The sequence below is a fragment of the Papaver somniferum genome, chromosome 5, assembly GCF_003573695.1.
Source record: "Papaver somniferum cultivar HN1 chromosome 5, ASM357369v1, whole genome shotgun sequence".
Lineage (NCBI taxonomy): Eukaryota > Viridiplantae > Streptophyta > Magnoliopsida > Ranunculales > Papaveraceae > Papaver > Papaver somniferum.
The window spans coordinates 77700627-77725548 of record NC_039362.1 but is presented as its reverse complement, the minus strand read 5'-3'; the positions used below and the strand labels follow the sequence as shown (position 1 = coordinate 77725548).

Here is a 24922-nt window from a genome sequence, read left to right as displayed (position 1 = left end):
TAATGTATAAGCCGAGTCAGACCTCGAGTCAGATGTCAAAAAAATAAAAATACAAATGATCTGATATCTGACTCTGGAAAGTCAGTTCTGGATCGTGGGTTCGACCCAAACAAACAAAGCAGACATCAGAGTGAGAATATTTTCTATTACATCTTTTTGTACCATCAATCTCAATGCCACTAGATATGACTCAAACAAGACAAGTAGAACACCTTGAGGTGTAAAATTTATCGGGCCAGCACATGATATCCCATGAAAGCATGTGCTTAACATGTTGTGTGTCGTGTTGTGCCGGAAATTAAGACATGTCGTGTTGTGTTATGCCAGAAAAATAAACGTGTTGCGCCTTGTTGTGTTGTGCCTAGCACAATTATTTATTCCAAAATAAATATTTATTATGTGTTGTTATTAAAATAAGTCAATATATCGATGATAAAATTTCAAAATAAATAAATTAGCTAGAATAAAGACTCTTTTGTAAAATACAAAAAATGTGATATATTGTGCCATATTGTGTATTGTTTTATGGGCATCATTTCTGGAATAAAGACTTGGGCATGCTGAAGACTTGGGCATCATTTCTGGAATAAATATCTGCAGAGGTGCTCCTTCTATCAACCATCTCCTCTTTGTTGATGATTGCATGGTCTTATGCAAAGCTAACAAAGTGGAAGCTCAGAATCTCATGGACATCCTTAACATATTTGGTGATACTTCTGGCCAACTCATCAATTTCAACAAATCTGGTGTGTTCTTCAGCAAGAATATAGACCTAACTTTCATCCCTATCATCAGCAACATTATGAGAGTTAAAGTTCTACAACTGGATGATAAATACCTGAGATCTTCCCTCTTTACTCACAGAAGCAAAATACAGTCTTTCAAACCAGGGGTTGATAAGTTAAAGTTGAGATTATCCAGTTGGAAAAATGTCCCACTAAACCCTGCTGGAAGGGAAACTCTAATTAAAACTGTTACCTCAACTGCTAGCATCTACCAAATGAACTGCTTCAGAATTCCAAAGCAAACTTTTCAAGACTTAAACAAGTTATAAAGAGATTTCTTTTGGGGCAAAAATCTGGAAAGCCCCAAAGGTTACTATCCAAAGGCTTGGACAACAATATGCAAACCAAAGGAACTGGGTGGATTAAGATTCATGAATATGGAACTCTTCAAGAGCTCTATGATTACAAAAAATTGGCTGGAGACTTGAACAAGATATAGAGTCTCTATGGTGTCAACTAATGGATGCCAAGTATCTCCTGGGGAGAAATGTTCTAAATATGGATACAAAAGCTGAAGATGGAGAGTCTTGGATCTGGAAAGGTATTCTTGAAGGTATTCAGAACATACAACAACACTGTCATTGGAAAATTGAAAATGAGAAGAGAATCAAAATATGGGAAGACCCCTGGATCCCAAATTTAACAACTAAGATCATAAAACCCACTCATTGCCCACAACACATTGAACTGCTGACAAACCTTATGCAGCCCAATGGGAACTGGAATATACACTTTGTTCATCACATTTTCAACCTTAACATTGCTCAAGCCATTCTAGCTCTGAATACTCATCCAGGGGAAGAAGAAACAATCCAATGGAATCTAAATGAAACTGGAAAGTTTTCTGTCAAAGCCATGTACAAGGCAAAGATAGATAACTTATACATGAATGATATCCTAACAAGAAATTGTAAGGCTATCTGGAAACTGAGCATTGCCCTAGTTATCAAGATTTTTATCTAGAAATGTGCTCATGAAATACTAACCACTAATGCAAAGACTGCAAGCATTCTGTATTATTATTGACCCTATCTGTCAAGTATGCAGTAGTGGGGAGGAAACCATGACACATCTTTTCTTAAACTGCCTTGCAACAACTGAAGTATGGCATGAAATTATTGGAACATCTCATGGCAAGTTTGATAATACCACTAACTTTATGGATTGGTTTAACTCATGGTTCATCCCTGGAGTTACATCTGGAAAAGTTAACATCTATGCTACTACTTGTTGGTATATATGGAAGCCTAGGTGTGATCTGGTCTTCAATCACACCAAGCCTAATGCCAAACATACATTTATATGCATTAAGCAAAACTTATCTGACTATAACAGAGTTCACAATTTACCAACTCATGCTCTAAATACTTTTTCACTAAATGGTGAAGAATCTGACACTAAGGCAGATATTACAGTTCCTTATGATCTAAACCAACATATTCCACAGGAGTTTGGTTTTACCATCAGAATTTGTACAATACAGGACCCTGAAAACTTCAAATACTTCTCTGCACTAACTATCTTGGATGCTGCAGGAAACAACATTGAAAGCAGATGATACCCAGGCCATTATGGAGAATGGGGAGCAACATGAGGTGCAGATCTAGCTTTCAGCTGGGCTAGGGAAAAGCAGCACATGAACATTGAAGTACAAGCTGAATCCAGGGAAATTCTGTTAAGGTTTCAATTTCTATATTATCAGGCAATCAAGGGGAGATTCAACCTCAGTTATTACGAAGACTCAAGAAGCAATGATGAAGACAATTCCTCAAGAATCAACCCAATATCTTTTGTGTTAACTAGTCTTAAAATTTTCCATAAACTTCAAAATTTGGATACTCTTAATTTAGCTATTTTGTGTAAGAACAATGTATGCCCCTTAGACTTTTGTCTAAGTTTTTCTAAAAAAAAAGTGTAGTGTTTTATGCATGTTATGATGTACTTTCTTAGCATATTGTAATATGTTGTGTCATGTGCTTATCTATGTTGTGTGTTGTGCCACTGTGATGATTAGTCCGGCCCAAAACAACCCTCGAAACTAAGGTGATGTGCTAGATTGGATTCAATTTTAATACGATATATGCAGGGCTGGAATTAAATTTTAACATAATGTGCTGGGCTGTACTCGTGGTGACACCACCTAATTTACACTTCTAACAACACCCCTTCCAGGAGTACTTTGGGTTGTTTAGTAGTTCTGTATACGGAGCCGGCTTACAAGGGTATTACTGTCCTATAAGATGTCTCTTTTTTCTTATTCTCCGACTCTTCTCTCATATTTCGAGTTCTTTCTCTACAGTTGCCATTTTGCAACTCAGAACTTTTCCCGCGCTTTTTCACAACCCCGATCTGAAAATGCCGCCAAAATCTGATACCGCCGAAAGTAAAACCCTAATCATCAAACCCTCTTTTTCTATCTTCAGTTACTCAATCGTATCTTTGGATGATTAACTAATTAACCTAATTGTCTGATTGTTTTTTTCAGGTATCGTTCTCAAATTTGTGAATGAGGTAAACCATTGTGTCTATCTTGTTTATACTACTTTCTGATCTCTCTATCATGGTTTTCTTCGGTTTTACGAGTTTATGTTATTTTACATAGCAAGATTTCATCTCAAAAAAATCTACTAAGGGGGTTTTGATATTGGGGAAAACTCACAACGACGGTCTAATTATTAATTGTGTGTAAAAAGCTATAAGTAACTACAGTAAGTTAAGCAATTGACATTAAAAGACTAATAAAGACCTAATTTGGGTCTAACCTATTTCTCTAGTTTTGTGTCTCATTGGTTAGGGTTTAGAGAGTAGAAGCCAATAACTAACTAGTGTTTGTTAAGGGTTTTAGGGTTTTAAGTGGGAACTGGAAATGTTGTCTGAGGTGAACTTTTTGTTTGAATTTTATCATATTTTCAGTTTTTGGAATTTGGGTTTTGGATTCTGTGGGGGAGAGAGTTGCTTTAGGATTTGAGGTGATATAATTGTAGGTATTGTAGGAAACTGTGTACTGTAAATGTGTGTATTAGAGATAGAGAAATTTGTCCAGATAACTATTTATGGGAATGGGCAAGTATATTAGAGGTAGTAAGGTACGGTGCAGTTCACTGGAGGAATTATCTGAAATTGGACAGACAATTGTGTAATAGCCTTGTAGGCATTGTTTCATTTGGGTGTCTTTTGAGTTTTCTCATTCATTCTCCAGTGGGTAGAGGCAGTGGATTCTACATTTGATTTAAATCTTGTTTACTAATAAACTCGTCTCACCATGTCACTTGATCGGATGAGGTTTTTGTCTCTCTCCAGTCAACTAATCCAGTTTTGAATGGTTAAACTAATTTAAAACTGTGCTAACGGGGGTTGATTTGACTATTTCTTAGAGAGCTAGGTATGTGAAAGACAAAACTTACAAACTCATGAAACTACCTGAAAACTAGGCGCACGAAGTAACTTTGTTGGCAATGGGGTATGCTTTTCTAATGTTTCTTATGGGTTAAAGAGTAATTTGGCGAATAGAAGCTTGGCTGTTCATATGCTCAGGTTAGAGCAGTAGGTTCACTTAGTTAACATATCCCAGGTCTATGATTCTGTATCTGGATTACTTATCATTAAGAAAGCAATCCCAACCTTTTCCTTAACATACTGCAGAGTTAGTCGGGTCATTTATGGATAGGTACATTTGTTTTGCTTCCGTCATCAATCTCAAGTTTTTTTCAATGATTCTCACCGGATTGTTTCTTGCATATGTGTTTGAAACATTGCATTTTTTTGTACGTACATCACATTGTTTTCATTTCTTACTGCAGCAAAATAGACCTCTAAATGCTCAAAATGTTGCTGATGCTTTGCAAAAGGACAACCTTAAAAAGACTGCTGTTCAGAAAGCATTGGACGCTCTGTGTGATAGTGGGCGGATTACGTTCAAAGAATATGGTAAGCAAAAGATTTATGTTGCCCGGCAAGATCAGTTTGACATTCCCAACAGTGAAGAGCTTGATAGGATGAAGAAGGAAAATGCAACTCTACAGCAGGATTTAGAAGAACAAAAGAGAGCAATCAGTGAGGTTGAAGGAGGTAAGAGCCTTTCATATTGCCTGTAGTATTCCATTTTCTACTCAGCTGTATCTGTATATAATGGTATTTGCTTCCTTCCTTTGATTTCATTCTTTATAAAATCAAGATAAGCAAGAAATGAGGTTGGTATTGTAGATACTATGTAACCGTTCACTCTCCTATTGCAGAAATTCGAGCACTGCAGTCAAATTTAACACTTGAACAAATACTTGCAAAACAAGCCAAGCTAGAAACTGAGGTAAGCCATTTTTAGGTAGTGTATTTTGAAAATAGACAAATGAAGTGATTCCAGAACCTAGATGGGTATGACATAGAAGACTTAGAAACTTCCTTGTGTTCTCTTAGGTTGAAGCAATGGAAGAAAAACTTAACAAATTGCGAGATGGAGTCACTTTAGTGAGACCAGAAGACAGAAAGGCCATTGAAGGAATTTATTTGGAGAAAATTAGTCACTGGAGAAAGCGTAAAAGGATGTTTAAAGATATTTGGGATGCTATTACTGAGAACTCACCAAAGGATTTAAAAGAATTCAAGGTAATACTTACATTCGGTTGTGTGTCTTTACTCAAGTATTCACTCACTTTGAAACTGGTTTAATGATTGATCTGGTCTTACAGGAGGAACTTGGAATTGAATACGATGAAGATGTTGGTGTAAGCTTGCAGTCGTTGAGTGAGTTAATGCCTCAGAATAAGAAGCGAGGAAGAGGTCAGTAAACTTGGAAGTGAAATGACGAAGATTTTGGTGTAAGCTTCCAGTTAGGTGAATTAACGACTTAATCAAAGTAAGAAGCGCAGAAGAGGTCGGTAGTTTTTGTTCAATGCTGCATTAGGGATATAACTTAAGTGTTGCGTGGTTAGTGAGGTTTTGTTAGTTTTGTCTTGTTGTAAATATTAGATGACTTCAAGTGATTAGATTTTCATCTTCTTGAAAATCAAGTTTCAGTGGGATCAATATTTTCCTGAGATTACTAGTGAATCATCATATAGTAGAACTTTAGATATCTCAGAACTCCTTAGATTTACACCACAAACTTAAATTTCTTTTGTTTTCCAACATAATAGATACGGAAATATTTATGAGTCTTTTATCGATTTGTACATGGAGTGGATGTTGAACACCCATCTATAAAGAAAATGAAATGAATAACTTGCTGATATAGCTACAAGAAAACCCTTTTTATAGTTTTACTCTTACAAACTTTCCAACCTCAAATGTACTGAAAAAATAACACGCATTGATGTCTCTCTAGTCTCTGCAATCATATTAAAACCTTGCCACACCAACTCCAGCTTTATGATGACAGTATATGCTGCATGTAAATAGGTAGGAGAAACTAACTGTAAATGTAGGGTGGCAATGATTAGGATCTTTTGCTTCTGTAACTAGTTCTTCTTTCGGCAGTTCTTATCTTCCATTACCCCGTCTAGTCCTCACTGATATTGGTTTCCTCTGTAGGTTTAGATGCTTGACCTGAACCTTCTCAGAATTCGTATATAAATCCTCCTCTCTTCCTATTATCGGGACTTGACCCTTGGTCTCATTTTCACTCTCATCAAATGTTATCTCCTCCAATGGTTCCCTTTGGGTCTGTATGTTTGAGTATGTCTTAGTCTCCTGTTGCATGTCTCCATCTGAATCCGAGCTTGAGAGAGATGATGATCTCTGAAGCTCTGCTTTATTCCTCCTTCCTTCGAGTTCTTGGTCTCGCCCATTATTTTGTGGTAGTTCATCACCTTCACCTTCAGATTCTGAACTGTATTCATCAATGGGTTGAATTTCGTTGGATCTGTTTCTTCGCTGCTGACGAAAAGGACTACTGTGATAATCATCAAAACCTTTGTCATGGGATTCAGATTGAGAAAGTTCAACAGCAGCTCTTGCAGCTTCTGCTGCAGTAGCAGCTGATTCAAATGCAGCTTGAGCTGCACTAGCAACATTCCTGTACTTTCTCGCTCTCAATGACCCAGAGTACTGTTCATTCCTATCCATCTCATTGCCAACTTTGGAATCATCTAGTTTAGCTGATGACAAGTCCGTTTCAGTCTGACTCTGCTTCTGGTTGAGCTCCAAATTATCCTGCAACCAAGATAGATCAAGACACAGTAAATAATTGCCCCAACTTGAATTAGGACTAAACTAAATTTACCAAGTTTGATAATGAACTCTTTTCCTCCAATACCTTGTTGATAATAGGAGTATCTTCTTCAAAACGTAGAGTGATGCCATTCTCAGAAGCGATTTCTTTTAAAACCTTCATTCTGACCTCCAAGCTCGGTTGTTGAGTTGAGAATTTCAGAACTATCTATAAAAGTAAATGGAGGTATCAGTAATATAATCAACATAGAACACAATAAGCGCACAAATGTAATAAGATTGACAAGTTACCTTTCTATTGACTCCACTATTGTTCCTCAACTCCACCGCACGAGCAGTGAACTCTTTCCCATATCGTGAAGTGAACATCTCACGAATCTCTTGGAGTTCTGGGAATTCCCCACATCTCGAAGCAGCGAAGATCAAACCTGATATTGCCTCATCTAGTTCTTGAGGGCAAACTCTGCACAAACAGTATTAAACACAGATCAATAATCATTCAAGCAAAACTACCCAAACTGTGATCAGCAACTATTTAGAACATTATTCACATACTTGCTGTTTTCAATCAAGACGGATCTTTCTAACAGGAGATGGCAGTAACTTTCTACCATACCAAAAGCATCCAACATATTCTGCTCCTTGATCACAACTTCAACCTGATGAAAATACGACAAATCAAAAACCAAATCCAAAAACACAACTCGCCAACAAATTCATGCATTTAAATGATGCGCATATCCTAGTATATAGATAATCAAAACACTTACACGAAGAAGAGCGCGGTCTTGATGGTCAAGGTTAAGCAGTTGAATAACATCAGAGCGAGCCTGAGAGCACCGAACTTGCCGCTGATTCTTAAGAACAGCAAGACGGGAGACAGCTAGATTTACAAGGTTTCTAAGTTTAGCAACCTTGAAGGTTCTTCCAAGAAGAGCATCCATTCTTCTACCCATATTTTTTGTTTCCTCCTTGTGCTCTTCTTGTTTTTTCCTTGTTCGGATTCTAGTTCTACTTTGCTACAACACAAATGAGAAGAGTCAAATTTTTCTCTTTATATGGAGTGACGAATGAAGAGATTCTCATTCATATACTGCAGTATTTCTTTTTCTTATGAGCTAAGTCTTGCATACCAGAATTAGACAGAAGACTAATTGAAATTTTACGCGGTCATATTTCAAACGGTGGGTCACACCTCGGTCCATACACGGACTAATCTATGCATTTGTTTAAGATGGAAATTTAATTTAGTTTTTGTTTTGGGAACCTTCATGGATGCTTCATTAGTTCATTACATATGGGGTAAAGCCGGAAAGGAGAGAAAGAAGAAGTAACATAATTTACTTTACACGTTATGATGAAAAAATAAATCGATAAAAACTTCCTTGATTGATAGTGAGGTGGTACTTGTTACTTGCTGGAGAACATCCCTTGTCACATCGTTAGGCCACTTAGCTGCATATATGTAACGTATAAGCCGGGGAACACAAAAATTTCTTGCATAGTGCTTTTTATATTTAAAGACTTAAAGGTCTAGACAAATAAAGCTCCCACGTTGAATGGTGAGCAAATCCTCACTTTCTATTGGTCGAAATAAGCTTTTTTTGAGTTTTGTGAAACGAGCGTTTTGGTGAGGGCACTTGACAACGTACTATTGGTTTAAAAAGAAAAGAAAAAAGAAAAAAGATAAAAAAAGGAAACAAAATTTAATTTGGAATTCATGACGTGAAATTATTTAAGTGAAGGCACTTGGCAACTTATAATTGGTTTAAAATTACAAACTCAAAAGGAAACCTTAACTTAACGTATTTGGAATTTTTATTGAAGTACAAATTCAATTTGGAAATCAAATATCTACCATATTATGATTCTTTTTTCTAAATTAATATGTAAAGGGGAAAAAATTCCACATATTTTTTGCAAAAATAAAAGGAAAAGATAAATAAAATTTGTGTATATTAGGACTCTTATTTCTAAATTAATATATAAAGGGGAAAAAATTAAAAAAAAAATATTTAACCTTCTTTTTTCAAAAAAAAAGGGAAAAAATTCCACATATTTTCTGCGAAAATAAAAGAAAAAATGCATATTTTCCACTTTTTCTAATGTATTTGTGCCGCCACACCACTTTTTGTTGTTCGCATATTTTCCACTTTTTTAATGTATTTGCGCCGCCACACCAAATAAAGAATGCATCGCCACTGGGCGGGACGAATCCCTGCGCACACCAAACAAAATATGCATCTTCACGGGCGGGGCGAAGCCCCGCGCACACAAAATAAAAGATGCATCTCCACGGGGCAAGGCGAAGCCCCGCGCACACCAAATAAAAAATGGGATTTCCACAGAGTGTGGCGATGCCCGAGCACACCAAATCAAAAATGCATCCCACGGGACGGGGCAAAGCCATGCGCACACCAAATTAAAAAAAAATGTCTGGTGCGTAGCACGAGCCCAAATCTAGTAACCATAAAAGAACAAACCTATTACAGGGCTCCAAGAATTTGGTTTCGAGGGTTCACAAGATGACAAAAAAGGAGGTCATCAAATAGAAATCTCCAAACCCCTTATCCTAATAATTAATTAATGTTAATGATTAGGTTAACTAAATTAAGCAAGATTAGTGATAAGATTAGTAATAAGATTAGACTAATCATTTGATTTAGGTTAATATTTGAAAATCAAAATAAAAAACTCGGGCAAATATTTTTTTCTGAAAATTTATGTTACCGTAAGGAAACCTAACCGTAGATAACTTATATACGTTTGGGAGTTCATTTTTTCCCAACCGTATACGAAGTCAGGTAACTTACGGTTAGGTTTTCCAACCGTATTTAAACTTAGGTAACTTATGTACGGTTTGGAGTTCTTGTTTTCCCAAGCATCGGTAATTTATACGGTGAGAAAATCAATATTTTCACACGGTAAATCATTCTTACAGTTGTTTCCCAACCGTATTCGGTCTCTAATTTTTCAATATCTAATTTAATCAAATTTAACTTGTTCATGGGATAAAAAGCAATACAAAAAGGTTAGATTTTCGATTATTACCCAATTACAGTTATTACTGGCTCAGAATTGATGGTTAATCGTCGTTGAAGGAAGAAAAAAAAAACGAAGAAGAGGCGAAGAGAAGAAGAAGGAACGGGTTTCCTTTTTTCTTTTCTTTTTGGGTTTAGCCGTTTAGGTTTAATTTTTGATTATATTAGGGTTTGGTTTGGTAATTATTTTGGTTATGCACAACCCTAATTCATTATTTTTGTTAAATGATTATATTAGGGTTAGGTTTTTTTTTTTTGATGAAAAGAAATTTTTTATTAATCATATAACAGAGTACAAGAGATTTATAATCTCATTTTTGACAAAAATATTGGAAATAACACTAGATTTTAAAACTCTTTGTTGAATATTGGAAGACATGTGCCTAAGATGCTTTATTCGAGCTTCTTTAAAAATGTAATCCGCTCCATAGTTATATTTCCTGTTTATATACTTTACCTGGGCCCGTCGAAGATTTTCCAATATTGAGATAGTTTCCTGAATGGTATTATCCGCGTTTCAAGGAGAATCTTTACAAGTCTTGTTGATCGTTTCCGTCAGTGTTTTGCAGTCCGTTGCTATCGAGACACTAGATAATATATTTTCACTTAACCATGAGGAGGCTTTTAACAAGGCTATTGATTCTGCATGAAAAGCTGAGGAGGCCCACTCCGATCCCGCTGCAATGTGCATGAAAGATTCGTTGTCCACTGAGTAAAGTAGAAAGGCGTATCCCATCGTTGAATCTTCTTTTTTAAAAGCCGCATCAATAAAGATTATCCAGTCTGTCTTTAAGTCGGACCATTTTTCCTTGGGTATATTTCTTTCTTTGTTCTTCGCTTTTTGTTGTATCTTTCCTTGAGAATTCTGGTGCAAGAATTTATTGATTTGCTCTATGAGGTGATTCGGATTTGGAATGATTTTCTCGAAAATTACCGAACATCTGTACTTCCAAATAAACCAAGATATAGTGGCGATTTTATCAGATCATTTTAAGAATTCTTGACCCGTGATCCACTCATTTATCCAATTAACTATGGAGTGCGAACCAATTCTCGTATTCACTATTTCTAGAGAGAGACCAACCCAAATGGCTCTTGCAAATGGGCAAAACCGAAATAAGTGTTGTTCTGATTCTTGCTCCTGTTAATCGCACATTGGGCACTCTGTGTTTATGTATGTATTATGAGCTCCGAGTCTTAGATTTTTTGGGAGGGCTTTTTGAGCTAATTTTCAGATAAATAATTTGATTCTCGGAATTACTTGTAATTCCATATCTTTTGCCATGGAAAGGTATTTAGGCTATTGTCTTCTTGGTTTTGATTTATGATAAAGTTATATACATTTTTTGCCGAGAAGATTCCTGAGGGGTGATGCTGCCATCTTATTTTGTCTTTTCGGAGAAATGGCTAGAATCTTAGCTTTTATATCTGGTTGAAAGTAGATATTGAGCTTGTCTTGATCCCAAGTATCTTCAGGAGTCATCAACTCATTTACCCTCTGCGGAATAGGATCTTGAATATTAATGGGTTTTTGAATAATATATGTATTAGGCACCCATTTGTCTTCCCAAACTTTTGTAGAAGTTCCATTTTTTTATTTGCCAGACAAAATTACCTTTAATGATCTCCAGCCCCTTTTTTTTATGCTAGTCCAAATTCAAGATAATTTAGAAGACCTGGAGAATTCCAGAGGATGAGATTTTGGGAAATATTTAGCTTTGAGAAGTTGAGCCCAAAGTTGATCTTGGTCTGAAATGAGACGACTGGCTAGTTTAGTAAGGAGGGCTATGTTAAATAGGTGTGGGTTCTTGATACCTAGACCCCCTTGAGAAATAGGCTTGCATATGCTTATCCAGGCCTTTATATAGCCTCCTCTGCTCTTAGGTTTATTTTTATTCCACCAAAAGTCTCTTTGGATTAATATAAATAAATCCAAGAGCAGAGGAGGCTATATAACGGCCATGTTAGGTTTAATTATTTTGGTTATCAAATGGTGTTTTTGTATCTTTGATAATGAATTAGGTCCCCCTCATCCATATTTAGGATAATTGAATCCATAGGAACCCTCACAACCAAATCCTTGGAGCCCTATAATAAATTTCTAAAAGAAATACGACATCTTCTTTTTATTAGAAACAAAATAATCTATGTCATGTTTAGAATGTTAGAAAACATTAATCCATTTACAGTTGAGCCTTGGTAAATGAATATATGCACAACTGTAATGAAATTATTAAGTTATCCAAATATAAATTTTGTGAAAGTTGTTATTAATTTACTGAGAAATAATATATCAAGATTAACTGTATCATGAACAAGGACTAAAGATTTTTTGTTATCATATTAGGAAGTGTGAAATGGAAATATTCAGATAGCCAAGAAAAAAAATACATGGCAATTTAAATGCAGCGTGAATATGTCGACTGATGACGATGCTTAATTAAAAAATTATAATGAGATAATTGTTATGATTAGGATTTTTTATATTCCCCAATCGGTCACCGACAATATATTGAGTAATTACAATGCTTAAGAAAGCAGTCACTTACTGTAAAATACTGCTATTAAAGAATAAAAAAATAAAAAAACTTGCATCCGAAGTACTTGCGACTGTTTTCCACTCCTAGGAAAATGACTTGCATTCTTCTAGATTCTTGGAAATCCAATGTGGACAAGGAGAAGAGGTCACAAATTATGGGCCAGAGAAATCCGGCTTCACCAACACACTCTGATTTAAATACAGAGAAGGACAAAGGCACCAAGACTTTGTGGAGTACACCACCATAGACTATTTCCTACTTCACTTCAGTCCTACACTGCTGCACTTTACCATTTTCCCTCTTCGGAAGTTTGGAGTTTCATTCCCTTCTCCCCCCGTAGTGATCGATCAGTGGATTTTTAAATACTAGATATTTGGATTAGAAACACACAATCTTTCTCATGAAATCTATACTCCACTGTTGAGATACACCACTAATCCTCATTAGTTGAATGGGTAGCCCAGAAGGAACGATATTAAGGCTCTTTTTGTTTAGAATTTCATCTCTAGTGTGCCGATTCAACATTTTGATTAATGTTAATTTGACATTTCGTGCACCATGTAAAAAGTTAAGGTGGTTCTGTTTTGTGAATCAGTACAGTAAAGTCAATTTGGTGGCACCAACCGTGTTGAAAAGAATGCACCAACAAGGAGAAGGATTTCAGATATTTATGGAAACAAAAAAAGAAGAAGATGATGTTTGGTGCTGCCCAGGCTCGAAGGGGACCTTCAGTGGGTAAGACTGACGTGATAACCGACTACACCACAGCACCTCCTGCCATTACCTCTTAATATATTCTAGTATAGAACCAAATCTTAACCGTTGGTCCATAACTTCCGTGGTCTAGCTCCTCAACTTCTGGACCCAGATTACCAACGAGAGATGGATATTAACAGAAATCACCCAATGGTTCCGGGCCTGATTAGCAATTCGGGATACAGAGGGAAGTTCGGAACGACATGCATATGAGAACTATGCGAATTCGGGTAGATCGGATTCGGTCAACGGTTTCTTGTTCGGTAGTAGCTCGGAACGACACATGTTCGTGTATAATTCGTTTTTAAAATATGAAGTCAATTTAAGAAATTCGGCATATATAAAAATAGAGAATTTATGAATGGGATATCATGATTTAAACTAATGCATTATATATTAAATACCTTGTAGTAATAGCACCAACTTATGGTTGGTCTGGTGGTTTAGTCACCTCGTTTCTGAGAGAGTTTAAAATGTTGTTACCGAATCTCAGAGACTGCATTTTTGAAAAAATGTTATAAATAGGCGGAGTGAAGCTTTTCGATTTTTTTTTTATGAATATGCTGAGTTGGACCGAGTTGCGCTAACCAGATAAACAAACTAGTTAGCCGAATAATTCGGGAACGCGAATAATTCGTAAATCAGTACGCGCACTAGGGACGGAGTTTAAGTTATTCGAAAGTATCATTTGGATTCGGTCAGTTTGGATAAGTTCGCGAATAATTCGACGAATTACTAACTAGGATTCCGTGTGATGCTCTAACTTTTAAAATTTATATTTTTAAAATTTATTTAACAGTTGGCATAAGCCAGGAGGTCTTATCAAAATATTATACAAAAGTTTATCTTAGCTCATTAAACAACATCATTACATATACGTAGTTTAAAAAGTAAATTTACAAGCTACTAAGGAAGAATTAAAATGGAAAATATCCTTAAAAAAGATACGTCGTCACTAGCAAAATCTTCGGCAGCAAATTTACCAACCAAATATTTAGGATCACTCTTTCAATAATGATGTGAGGGAGTTTCAACCCAAATACCATTTTTTAAAAATTGCCAAGATTGCAAGTGATAAAACAAAAAAAGTTAGGGCTAAATGCGAACGAATCTCATATTCAACTCGAGAAGAGAGTTCAAAAAACCATGGGCCCAAAAGGATTCCTTACTGACATGGTCTTTCATCACATAACCTACATCATTACTCATCCTAGAAAGAACAAAAGCACAATTAATATTACATTTAATCCAACCAAAAAGTGGGGGCATCCACTAATCTACACAAATGACATCTAGCAAAGGTTTAGGGGAAAGGCAGGGGCTCGGGAAACGAACAAGCATGGCTCTATCCCGACCTAAAACCACACCAGAGGTTTCATTTTTTTCACCAAACGACAAGTTGTTTATAATATTCCAGATAGACCAAAAATAACAGAGAGATGTGACTAGAGTCATCACACAAAAAGGAAATAAGGGCAACTAACTAGAAATGAATCCAATCAAGCAAAGACTTGTCAGACAAAACATGAGTGCGAATACATAAAGGGGCATAAACCAAACTTGACAAGCAAAGGGACAAAGAACAAGAGCATGCATAACATATTTTTCACCTAGAGAACAAGCAAGAATATAGTAGCCAACAATAGTCCAGACTGTAAGAGTTGGAATGTCATTTCTGTTGACTTCCAAAGATACAACTGAATACTATGCGTGACTCTAATTCTCCAAATGTACTTCCAGAGTTTCATATTAAGAAAAGGTTTAAGACCTTTGAATACCAAATAAGCAGATTTTAAAACTAAACCTGTAATTTTTTAAAAACTCCCAAGCCCTCAGGAGTACATATATGGCTTAAGGGAATAATGACAATATTTTCATAAGAAGCACTGACAAAGTGGGTTTGCGTTCTGGTAATATTCTAAGATCTGGTTTCTTTGTTAATGAAGTAAGAGACCTTAAGTTTAGGATTCAAAGGGACCTGGGGATTAGGAGTCGAACATCCCAAAGAGGCGATCCACTTATCATACCAAGGATCAATAAGCTATTCAGCCCCCTCACAATCTGAAATTATGAGGGTACCGAGTACACCATAATCATTTCGTATCAACCTATATATACACATCTTATGTAATTCTTCCCAAACAATAATGACCAAAGAATTACTTCAACAAGATGTAACTTGGTATATAGTCTAAGTTTGTGACCGAACTAACTATGGGATCGTACCAAGTGGATTAACGTACAAATGCAATTACATAATAATAACTACAACAACACTTCCAATGCGGAAAGCAAAAAATTAGCACGACACACAAGGTTTTTTTAATGAGAAAAACCCCGACACCTAGACCAGTTTAGAATACTCTCAGATTTAATCTTTTATCCAAATAGACTACCGCAACTTTGTATAGTTGAGACCGAGTAAACTACCCCTAGTTACTCAGTTCCTTTATTGTCCTGCGCTTACAACCAATCTGGTCTACGCACGTGATTCTCAAGACAGATTACGTTATCTTTAGTCGCTAGGTAGCCAACTTGAAAGAGATATGAGTAACTTAATTGCGTTACCTTTCGTTTAAATACTTTGTTGGGTCAAGAAGCCTCTAGTCTTACAAAGCCTCTAGATTTTTATTTAATTTTTATTGTTTATTACTTGTTGTGAACTAATGGTATAGTTATCTTCGATATATCAAACTTGTTTAGTTTATGGTCATTCTCTTCTGATATAAGGCCACTCAAGTTTATTTGAAGATCCGTTGGATAGATTGTTAACCAATCAACATTAACAGACTCTGTTTTTTATGTTTGATAAATAGTGGGAGGTTACTTTGAAGATTGAAAACGAAGAAAAAAAATTAGTTCTGGTATTTGTGTTATTTCTTACAAACTTGGTCCTCTGGAATGCGTAAGCAATTTATCTTGATAAACTTAAGACTTATAGAAGATTGAACAAACTTCTTAGTTGCATTAATTTGCTTGGATATATCTTGTTCATCAAGATTGATTATTCCGATAACCATTGTCTTGGTTTGATCTTTTGACAAAATGAGTTTTTTATATAAATGAAAGATCCTTGACTCTGCTATATATCCTTGATCTTAAAATTGAGTTGGGTGATCAATACGTGAGTTGATTATTGGAACAGATTTAATCTTTGTCGTTTTGGGTTACGACCCAAAGGAGTAGAGTGCAGAAATCTTCACAATATTGAAGCATCTCAAGATAGTGGACTTTGTCATGGGATTCACATATGTAAGCTAGATTGATTGTAAGCGCAGGGATACTGAACAAACCAAGTAGCGAAGGAGTATTTACTTGGTATCAACTAAGTCGAGGCGGACAATTTGCGTGGCGACTTAATTCTAAGAGTATTTAGGTTTTTCTCTCATGCGGTTTTCCTCATTATCAAAATCTTGTGTGTTGCATGAATTTTTTACTGTCCACATTATTATTATTATCATAGTTATAATTAAGTAACCATACATGTGTGTTAATCATCTTGGTAAGGATCCCATATATGCAGGTAAACAAGTTGTTGAATCCTGGATCAAGCGTATGAAGAACAACTAAAACAAAAAATAATCATGTTCTCGTTATATTTTGTTAATTCACGTAATCTCCATAAGAGTTTCGTCACAAAACATTACAAAGGGGGAGATTCTTAGAGCACTTCTCGGTTGAATCCACCAAGCGTTGGTATGTCAAGGTTAATTCTAAAACTTGGTCGCTTGAATTTTGTACTAAAATCAACTTTGTTAGGTTAGACTTAGGATATAAAATTATTGAGACAATATTTAGTTACTCACCGAAGAGCTGAAGATGTATTGAAGACAAACGGAGATATCATTCTTCATTCTGAGGTAGTTACTGTTGTCTTTGACTTGTTCCACTTCTATCAAGTTCTTACAGTCGTATTCCTTAAAAATATAACATTCGAAGTTTTTTATACATGCATTTAGGTTTTAAATGACTTGATCATTTTTATGATATAAGTGTAAAAATGAAGGATATATATTGGTTGTTTCTACGACTTACTGTATTGAGCACATAGTATAGTTCTATATACTTTCATAATTTCACCATAAAAAATAGTCCGACTCTTATCATGGATTAGTGTTGTACTTTCAGGAATCAAGATATGGGTATCTAGTGGTGAATATGGAATATGAATTCATGTTATAAGAGTTTTTTCTTTAGCATGGTTTAAAGTTTGTCTATACTCAAATTCAGTTTCTAAGTCTGATCGTACCTAGGACCGATCCTAACTTGTAAGTTTAGAAATCTTTATGTTATAGTTTGTTTGGATAACACATCAAAAGTTGTTTTTCGCCCTCTAGAGTTCGGAAAGTCATAAGCCAGTTTGGCTGTCAAACTTCAAAACGACTTTTTAAAGTCAAAAAGTTAACTTTTTGTGAAGCATAATTTTGCTCATGACTTTGACTTCTGGAGAATCCAAACACGCTATTAGATTCCATATCTCTAAGATTTCGAAGGATGAGAAATTTTAATGAAAAGTTCTATGTGGGGAAATATGGAACACATAATTAAACAAATATATTATGGTTCTTATTTATTCCGTTGATACTCAGTGATAAATCTTCTTTAAGATATATTTTTGCTAGAGCACTGCTCGGTCAAAACTCGCAAGCATTGCTATCTCAAGCTTGTTTGTCAATGTTAGTGATCAAAACTATAAGCCTTGATTTCTAGTCTACCTATAGCTATGTCTCAGACTAAGATAGATTGTGTAGTTGAGCTTTAGACTTCACGGCGTTCATCAATTGAAGACGAAAAACTACTAAGGAGAGCTTGTGGAACTTCATCAACAAAAGGTATATGGAGACTAAAACTCATCTATCACTCGGAAAGTCTATTTCTACTTTATCTCCTATATTGAGACAAAAGTCGTATTGCTATATAGTATTCGATTATACACATTTGATATTTCGAGCTGAGTTTTCTCGAAATACGTGTTGGTAAGCTTTTGCTTCGACCAAGTTCATCTTATATTCTTGACGAAAGTCAAAAGATGATCATGTGAAAATCGCCTAATAATATCTTACATGATTTGTGTGGTACAATCATTTGATGTAGACTTGGAATCGTAATGATTATTTCAATAACTTGAAAATTACTTTGATGCTAATAGCTCGTGAAAACAACTATTGTCATCCTCTAGGAATGTTTCAATGAGAAATAGAGTTTAGAACACTTAACCACAATTGGATTATGGACAGAGTATGCGTACTTGCATATATGTTGATCCAAGACAGCTTTAGTATGCATACCCGTATGCGTACTGGCGAGGTCAGGTGAAGTCCGGGAGCCTTGGTATGCGTACACGTACGCATACTGGCGAACTCAGTTGAAGTCCGGGAACTATTGTATGCGTACCCGTACGCGTACTAATTGAACTGTTGTTTTGGATGTGTGGTAGTATGCGTACCCGTATGCGTACTGTCGGACACAGTCCAAGTCCGGTTACTTAAGTATGCATGCCCGTTTGCATACTTAAGTGGGTTAAAGTTCTAAAATCGGTTTGTTCATGAACTAATACATTTATATAATAAGGAATGCAATCTTTTGCAAACCGTGGATATAATGTTCATGACTTGATTCGAGTGAATCAAAATCAATTTTGCTGCTATTGTATCTTGTATACTTCTATGAGAATATAAAAAATTGAACAACTCTAGAACTAGTTTCATATGCTAACTTCGGTCAACTATTGTTGAGCCAACCTAGTGTACACGTTTAGGTACAGTTGCCCATATCTAAATGAAGGTACATTTCATTTGTGTGTAACAAGCTGAGTCCATTTAACGGTGGAAAACCTAATACCCACACCTCCTGCGTGATACTAGTTGCGACTAGGGTTGATTCTCCTTTCACCTTAGGTTTATTCCAAAATCATATAGGTTAACGACTTGAAGACTTCATTGGGATTGTGAAGCCAGACCCAACTATTTTCTCTGTAGTTGCATATTATGATCTTACTTCTACTATCGTGATTGACTATTATCTTTGCTAAGATTTGCTTGAGATTTATCTCTGGTAGGTAAGATTAAAAGAAGTCACAAACATCTTCGTCTCATCGTTTGTGATTTCACAATATCTTTTTTCGCTTCCATACGATTAAGATTATTGTGAGGTGATTGATAATACTTGGTTGTTCTTCGGGAATATAAGTCTGGTTTATCAATTGGTTCATGTGCACCTTGATTTATCAAAAGACGGAACAAAACTCATAGGTATTGTTGTGGGAGACAGATTTATCTATCTCTATAGATTTTTCTGTGTGAGACAGATTGGTTTATCAAGTCTTCGACTTTGGGTCGTAGCAACTCTTGGTTGTGGGTGAGATCAGCTAAGGGAATCAAGTTCGTAGAATCCTGCTGGAGTTCAGAGACGTAAGGAGTGCAACTGTACATTGATCAGTGTGAGATTGGTTAGGCCTCAACTACATTTCATTGGTAGTGGGCTAGTGTCTGTAGCGGCTTAATACAGTATGGTGTTCAAGGCTGGACTAGGTCCCGGGGTTTTTCCGCATTTGCGGTTTTCCTGGTTAACAAAATTCTGGTGTCTGTGTTATTTCTTTTCCGTATTATATTTTGTTATATAATAGAACTACTAAAGGTTGTGCGTTAAGTTCAATCAGTTCTTAAATCTGACCTTTGGGTTGTTGATTGAATTGATTGACACTTGGATATTGGTTTGTGATACCATCCAAGTTATTTGTCTTATTCAATCGGGCTCGCAAATTCCTATTTGTTTGATTGCATATTGAATTGAGAAATTGAGATATAACTCTTTGGTATACATTTATAAAGATTGAGTCTGACTGTCTAGTTGATTCTCCTGAAAGTATATTGGAGTTTGTCCACTCAGATTGCCGAACAAAATATTGGGTGTGGTCGTTGTACCCCCTGTTTTGGGGTAAAAAACTGATTCTGTTGTTTTTGGTAAATTTGGGTGTGTTGATGAGAAACGAATTCAAACCCTAAACAAATGCACTGCACGAGAGTACTTTTAGATTCGAGAGATCAATCTGTAAGACTCTGGCCTAAATTAAGAAATGGTCGTTCCAGATTCAGTTCGGTCACAAAGTGAAGGAGAATGGTTGATCTTAGGGAGGGAAGCGAAGAAGGTGTTTGAGATTAGAATGAAGGTGTGGTTGTTTTATGACTTGTATCAGAATATGGTTTCTGGATACTTGTGTTGATAACCCTGTTTTTTTTTTTTTTTTCGAAATAGATTGAAAACCTATTTATACAAGTCATGTTCGAGTACACCCTGATCTCGTAGGAAGTGGAGGTGATTAGGAAATGGAGAATTGGAGTTGTGTAGAAGTGGTGATCTCCACGTTTCCACTACGAGGGGAAACTGGTCACGTCCTCACCCACTATCTCATTGTTGTTAATCGTCCGTTCTTTCCTGACACGTTCTCGTAATGGTCGCATTGCACGCCGCACGCTGTAAACCGCCAGACCAATACCCCAACGAGCATCCCCCAGTTTGTGACATGTTTGATGTCTCGAGTAAGTGGGTCGAGTCGTGAGACTCGTCGCTGAAAGCAGTACACAGAGCTTTTAGGTCAAATAATAAATTATTTGTGAAACCAATATTTATAAGACATCGCTTATAATCGATGTGTATGAAGCATCATTGTTTCTGAGATCGATCGAATCAGTCACGGATTAAGCGTCTTAAAAGTAGCACGACCGACCATCTTTGGGTGATCGTTTGAGGACCCTATGGGCATGCTATCACTTGGTCGATCGCTCCCTGTGGAGGAAGAGAGTCCGGTGATTACAATGCTGCTTTGTTAATTTTCTGAAAATAGATATACACCGTCCAACTAGGCTGGGGAAGTTGGATGGATGAGATGATTTGCGGCAGTAACGTAACATCGTTGACGCAATTTTAGGGTTTAGGGGCCGCGCGTCCAACCCTCTTTTGGGCGAGCGATTCAAGGCACTGAGTGCTAGTTCAAACAGGTCGATCGACCATGTGCAAAGATGGGTTTCCGATGAGCATGCTGACATCTCATGGGCCATCTAAAATTAGATCTAAGCCGCTCGATTCGGATGGCGAAGATGGATGGTCGTGATCGATTTGCGGCAGTAATATACTGCCGCAAACACCAATTAGGGTTTCAAAGCAGCGCGTTCACCCTAATTTGGGTGAACGATTCTATACGCTCTTGGCTTGATGTGAGCAAGTCGATCAACCATGGGATTAGCTAGGTCGCCGGTGAACACGCCAGCGCTTCTTTGATCGTTCAAGATGCGATCTAAGACGTCCAACTAGGTTGGTGAAGATGGATTGACACGATTGATTTGTATAACGCCGCTTATTCAATTTAGGGTTTTAAAGGCTTCGCGATCACCCTTCTTTGGGCGCGTGATTCAGCGCGTATCTGGTTTGCCGATGGAAGGTGTTAGAGCACTGCTCGGTCAAACTCGCATGCGTTGCTATCTCAAGCATGTTTGTCAATGTTAGTGATCAAAACTATAAGTCTTGATTTCTAGTCTCTTATAGCTAAGTATCAGACTAGGATAGTAAGTGTAGTTGAGATCAAGGACTTCATGGCGATTCATCATACAAATAGAAGATCTACTCAAGGAACCGTTGGAACTTCTCGACAAAAAGGTATGTGGAGACTTGAACTTATCTGTCACTCAAAAGTCTATCTATTCTATCTCCTACTCTTTGAGACAAAAGTCGTATGCTATATATATAGACTAGATCATACATATTTGGTATTTCGAGCCGAGTATATCTCGCCTATCTATATCTCAAAATATGTGTTGGTAAGCTTTTCGCTTCGACTAAGTTTATCTTTACCTAGTGACGAAAGTCATGAATGTTTCAATCACTTTGAAAATTGCTTTGACGAGAAATAGTGTAACAACTATATAACATCCTCTAAGAATGTTTCAATGATTGGAATGAGAGTTTACATTACATAACCATCGGATTCCTTGAACCGAAGTTTTCGAACTTTGTTGATCAAGAGAACCGGAAGTATGGCAAGTGCCAAGTCCGCGAACTGCCGAAGTTCTCAAACCCGAGAATTTCTGCTAGAGTTAACAAACTACTTGCGTGAGCCAAGTCCGCGAACCCAGTCTGCGAACCGGCGTAGTTCTCGAACCCTAGAATTTCTGCTGGAGTTTGTAAACTCTATCCGGTGTCTTAAGTCCGCGAACCTAGTCTGCCAACTTGAGAAGGTTATATATCTAAAGATGATTTCTAAACTTAATCTTAAAAGACTAAGAAATGCTTTTGCAAACTGTGGCTATTAAAGTTCATGAACCGATTCGATTGAATCAAATCATCTTTGCTTCAATTGTGTCGTGTGTAGTTACATAAGATTTCCTTGTAATTGAACAACTCTCTTAACTAGTTCATTTGAGTCAATTAAACTAGTTACGGTGAAGAAGAACATGGATGGTATGAAACGCTCATATGGTTAACCTCTTTGGGTAGACTATTGTTGAACCAATAATGTACATGTTTGGGTGTGGTTAACAAACCTAGAAGCGTACAGTCATTTGTGTATGACAAGCTAAGTTTTCGATCTAACGGTTGAGAAATATTAGCTTGAATCTAAATCAGGTTTTCATCTAACGGTGAATATTGATTGCTTTGCAACTACGGCAAAACCCTGATTTGAAGACTATATAAAGGAGACATTTAGCATTGAGAAAAATAATCCCCACACGTCCGTGTGATACTAGTTTCTCTGCTAGAGTCGTTTCTCCTTTAACCTTTGGTTTTCTTCTTCTAAAACCAGGTTAACGACTTAAAGACTTCATTGGGATTGTGAAGCCAGACCGATACTACTTTTATTGTATTTGTGTGATCTGATCTTGCATCTTCTATCGTACGAGTACAATCATATTGATTGTCTTGAGATCGTGAGAGTTCTCCGATAGGCAAGATATAAAAAGTAATCATAAACACCTTCGTCTCATCGTTTGTGATTCCACGACATCTTGTTTCGCTACCATACGATTAAGATTGTTGTGAGGTGATTGATTAATCTAAGATGTTCTTCGGGAATATAAGAGCGGATTATCAATTGGTTCCTGTTCACCTTGGTTATTATCAAAAGACGGAACAAAAACTTTTAGGGTTTTCTGTGGAAGACAGATTGATCCTTTGATAGACTTGTCTGCGTGAGACAGATTTGTTTATTGTTAAAGCCTGCGATTTTGGGTCGTAAAAAATCTTAGTTGTGGGTGAGATCAGCTAAGGGAATCAAGTGCGCAGTATCCTGATGGGATCACAGGCGTAGGGAGTACAAATGTACCTTGGATCAGTAGGAGACTGATTGGGGTTCAACTATAGTCTAGTCCGAAGTTGTCTTGGAGTAGGCTAGTGTCTGTAGCGGCTTAATACAGTGTGTATTCAATCTGGACTAGGTCCAGGGGTTTTTCTGCATTTGTTGTTTCCTCGTTAACAAAATTTCTGGTGTCTGTGTTATTTCAGTTTGCGCATTATATTGTTTATCTTTATAATTGAAATAATACAGGTTGTGCGTATAGATCATCAATTGGTATAATCCAACCTTTAGTTGTTTGATTGTCATTGATTGATCCTTGGACATTGGTCTTTAGTACCGTCCAAGTTATTCCTTGTGTTTGACTAGGACTCGCTGATTTCTATTAGCTTGAGTAAGTCAAAACAAGAGAGAGATATTAAATCCTTGAGATACTTTTACCTAGATTGAGTATGAATGTCTAGTTGATTCTCTAGAAAGTATTTCGGAGTTAGTCCATACAGATTGCTAAGCGAAATATTGGGTGGTGTTGTTAGACCCCATAAACATAAGCTAAACCAAAAGCAAACCCATACACTCTGATATAGTATAAATGAAGATCTCTCATGTGATACGAATATAACCATGTGTTGTTTACAGAGAAAGAATACATATATAAATTATAAATAAACATCTTCAATTCGCTGAAAACTTTACGCTACAGAAACGAATATCTCCACGTGCGCCTTTTCTTCTGAATACTGTAACTGAAGTGGGAACGAATGAGCACATCATCCCAAAAAGCGTGCTCAATGAAAACATGTAACTCTCAAGTAATCACTAATATGCTACACTGAAAAGGCGAGGGTACCTAAATATACCTCAAGCTTAAGCTTTTCCTACCTATAAGTCCTTTCTCCGAAAGTGATTGTGTATGGACAGAATCGAGATAATACAACTAATCGGTTCACACTTCGTGTGATCGTCTATGGATACGAGATCGAGACAATACAACAACGAAGTATGTTTACTTGGTACAAAGGTTCGGACTTAACCAAACACAATACGATTGCTTATCAAGTAAATAGGAATTAACGTTTGTGTAATTTACTTTAATTATAATAAACAATTATAATGCGGAAAATAAAAGTAAATGACACAACAAGATTTTGTTAACGAGAAAAAACCGCAAATGCAGGAAAACCCCGGGACTTTGTCCAGAATTGAGTACTCTCATGATTAAGCCGCTACACAAAATTAAACCAACTTCGTATAGTTGAGACCAAGCAATTAAAACTATAGTTCACCTAGTTCCGTCAGTATTCCCACGCCTCCAACTTATAAATAAGTCACGCACTTGGAACAATTCCT

The 24922-nt window shown here is 36.5% G+C and overlaps 2 protein-coding genes across 2 annotated transcripts; one reads left to right on the top strand and one right to left on the bottom strand.

Annotated features, from left to right (window-relative positions):
* The first annotated feature begins 3071 nt into the window (after positions 1–3071).
* On the top strand, positions 3072–5938 carry LOC113281976 (homologous-pairing protein 2 homolog). The gene is made up of 6 exons (XM_026530893.1): positions 3072–3168; positions 3271–3296; positions 4586–4853; positions 5021–5091; positions 5199–5387; positions 5471–5938. Exons 1-6 carry the CDS (start codon positions 3141–3143, stop codon positions 5567–5569), a joined length of 681 nt encoding a protein of 226 aa, XP_026386678.1. The 5' UTR covers positions 3072–3140; the 3' UTR covers positions 5570–5938.
* On the bottom strand, positions 5874–8036 carry LOC113281975. Its single transcript, XM_026530892.1, has 5 exons — positions 7721–8036; positions 7506–7609; positions 7242–7413; positions 7036–7158; positions 5874–6932 (listed from the first exon to the last, which is right to left on the bottom strand). The coding sequence occupies exons 1-5, from the start codon at positions 7904–7906 to the stop codon at positions 6261–6263; spliced, it is 1257 nt and encodes a 418-aa protein (XP_026386677.1). The 5' UTR covers positions 7907–8036; the 3' UTR covers positions 5874–6260.
* Positions 8037–24922: the final 16886 nt, after the last annotated feature.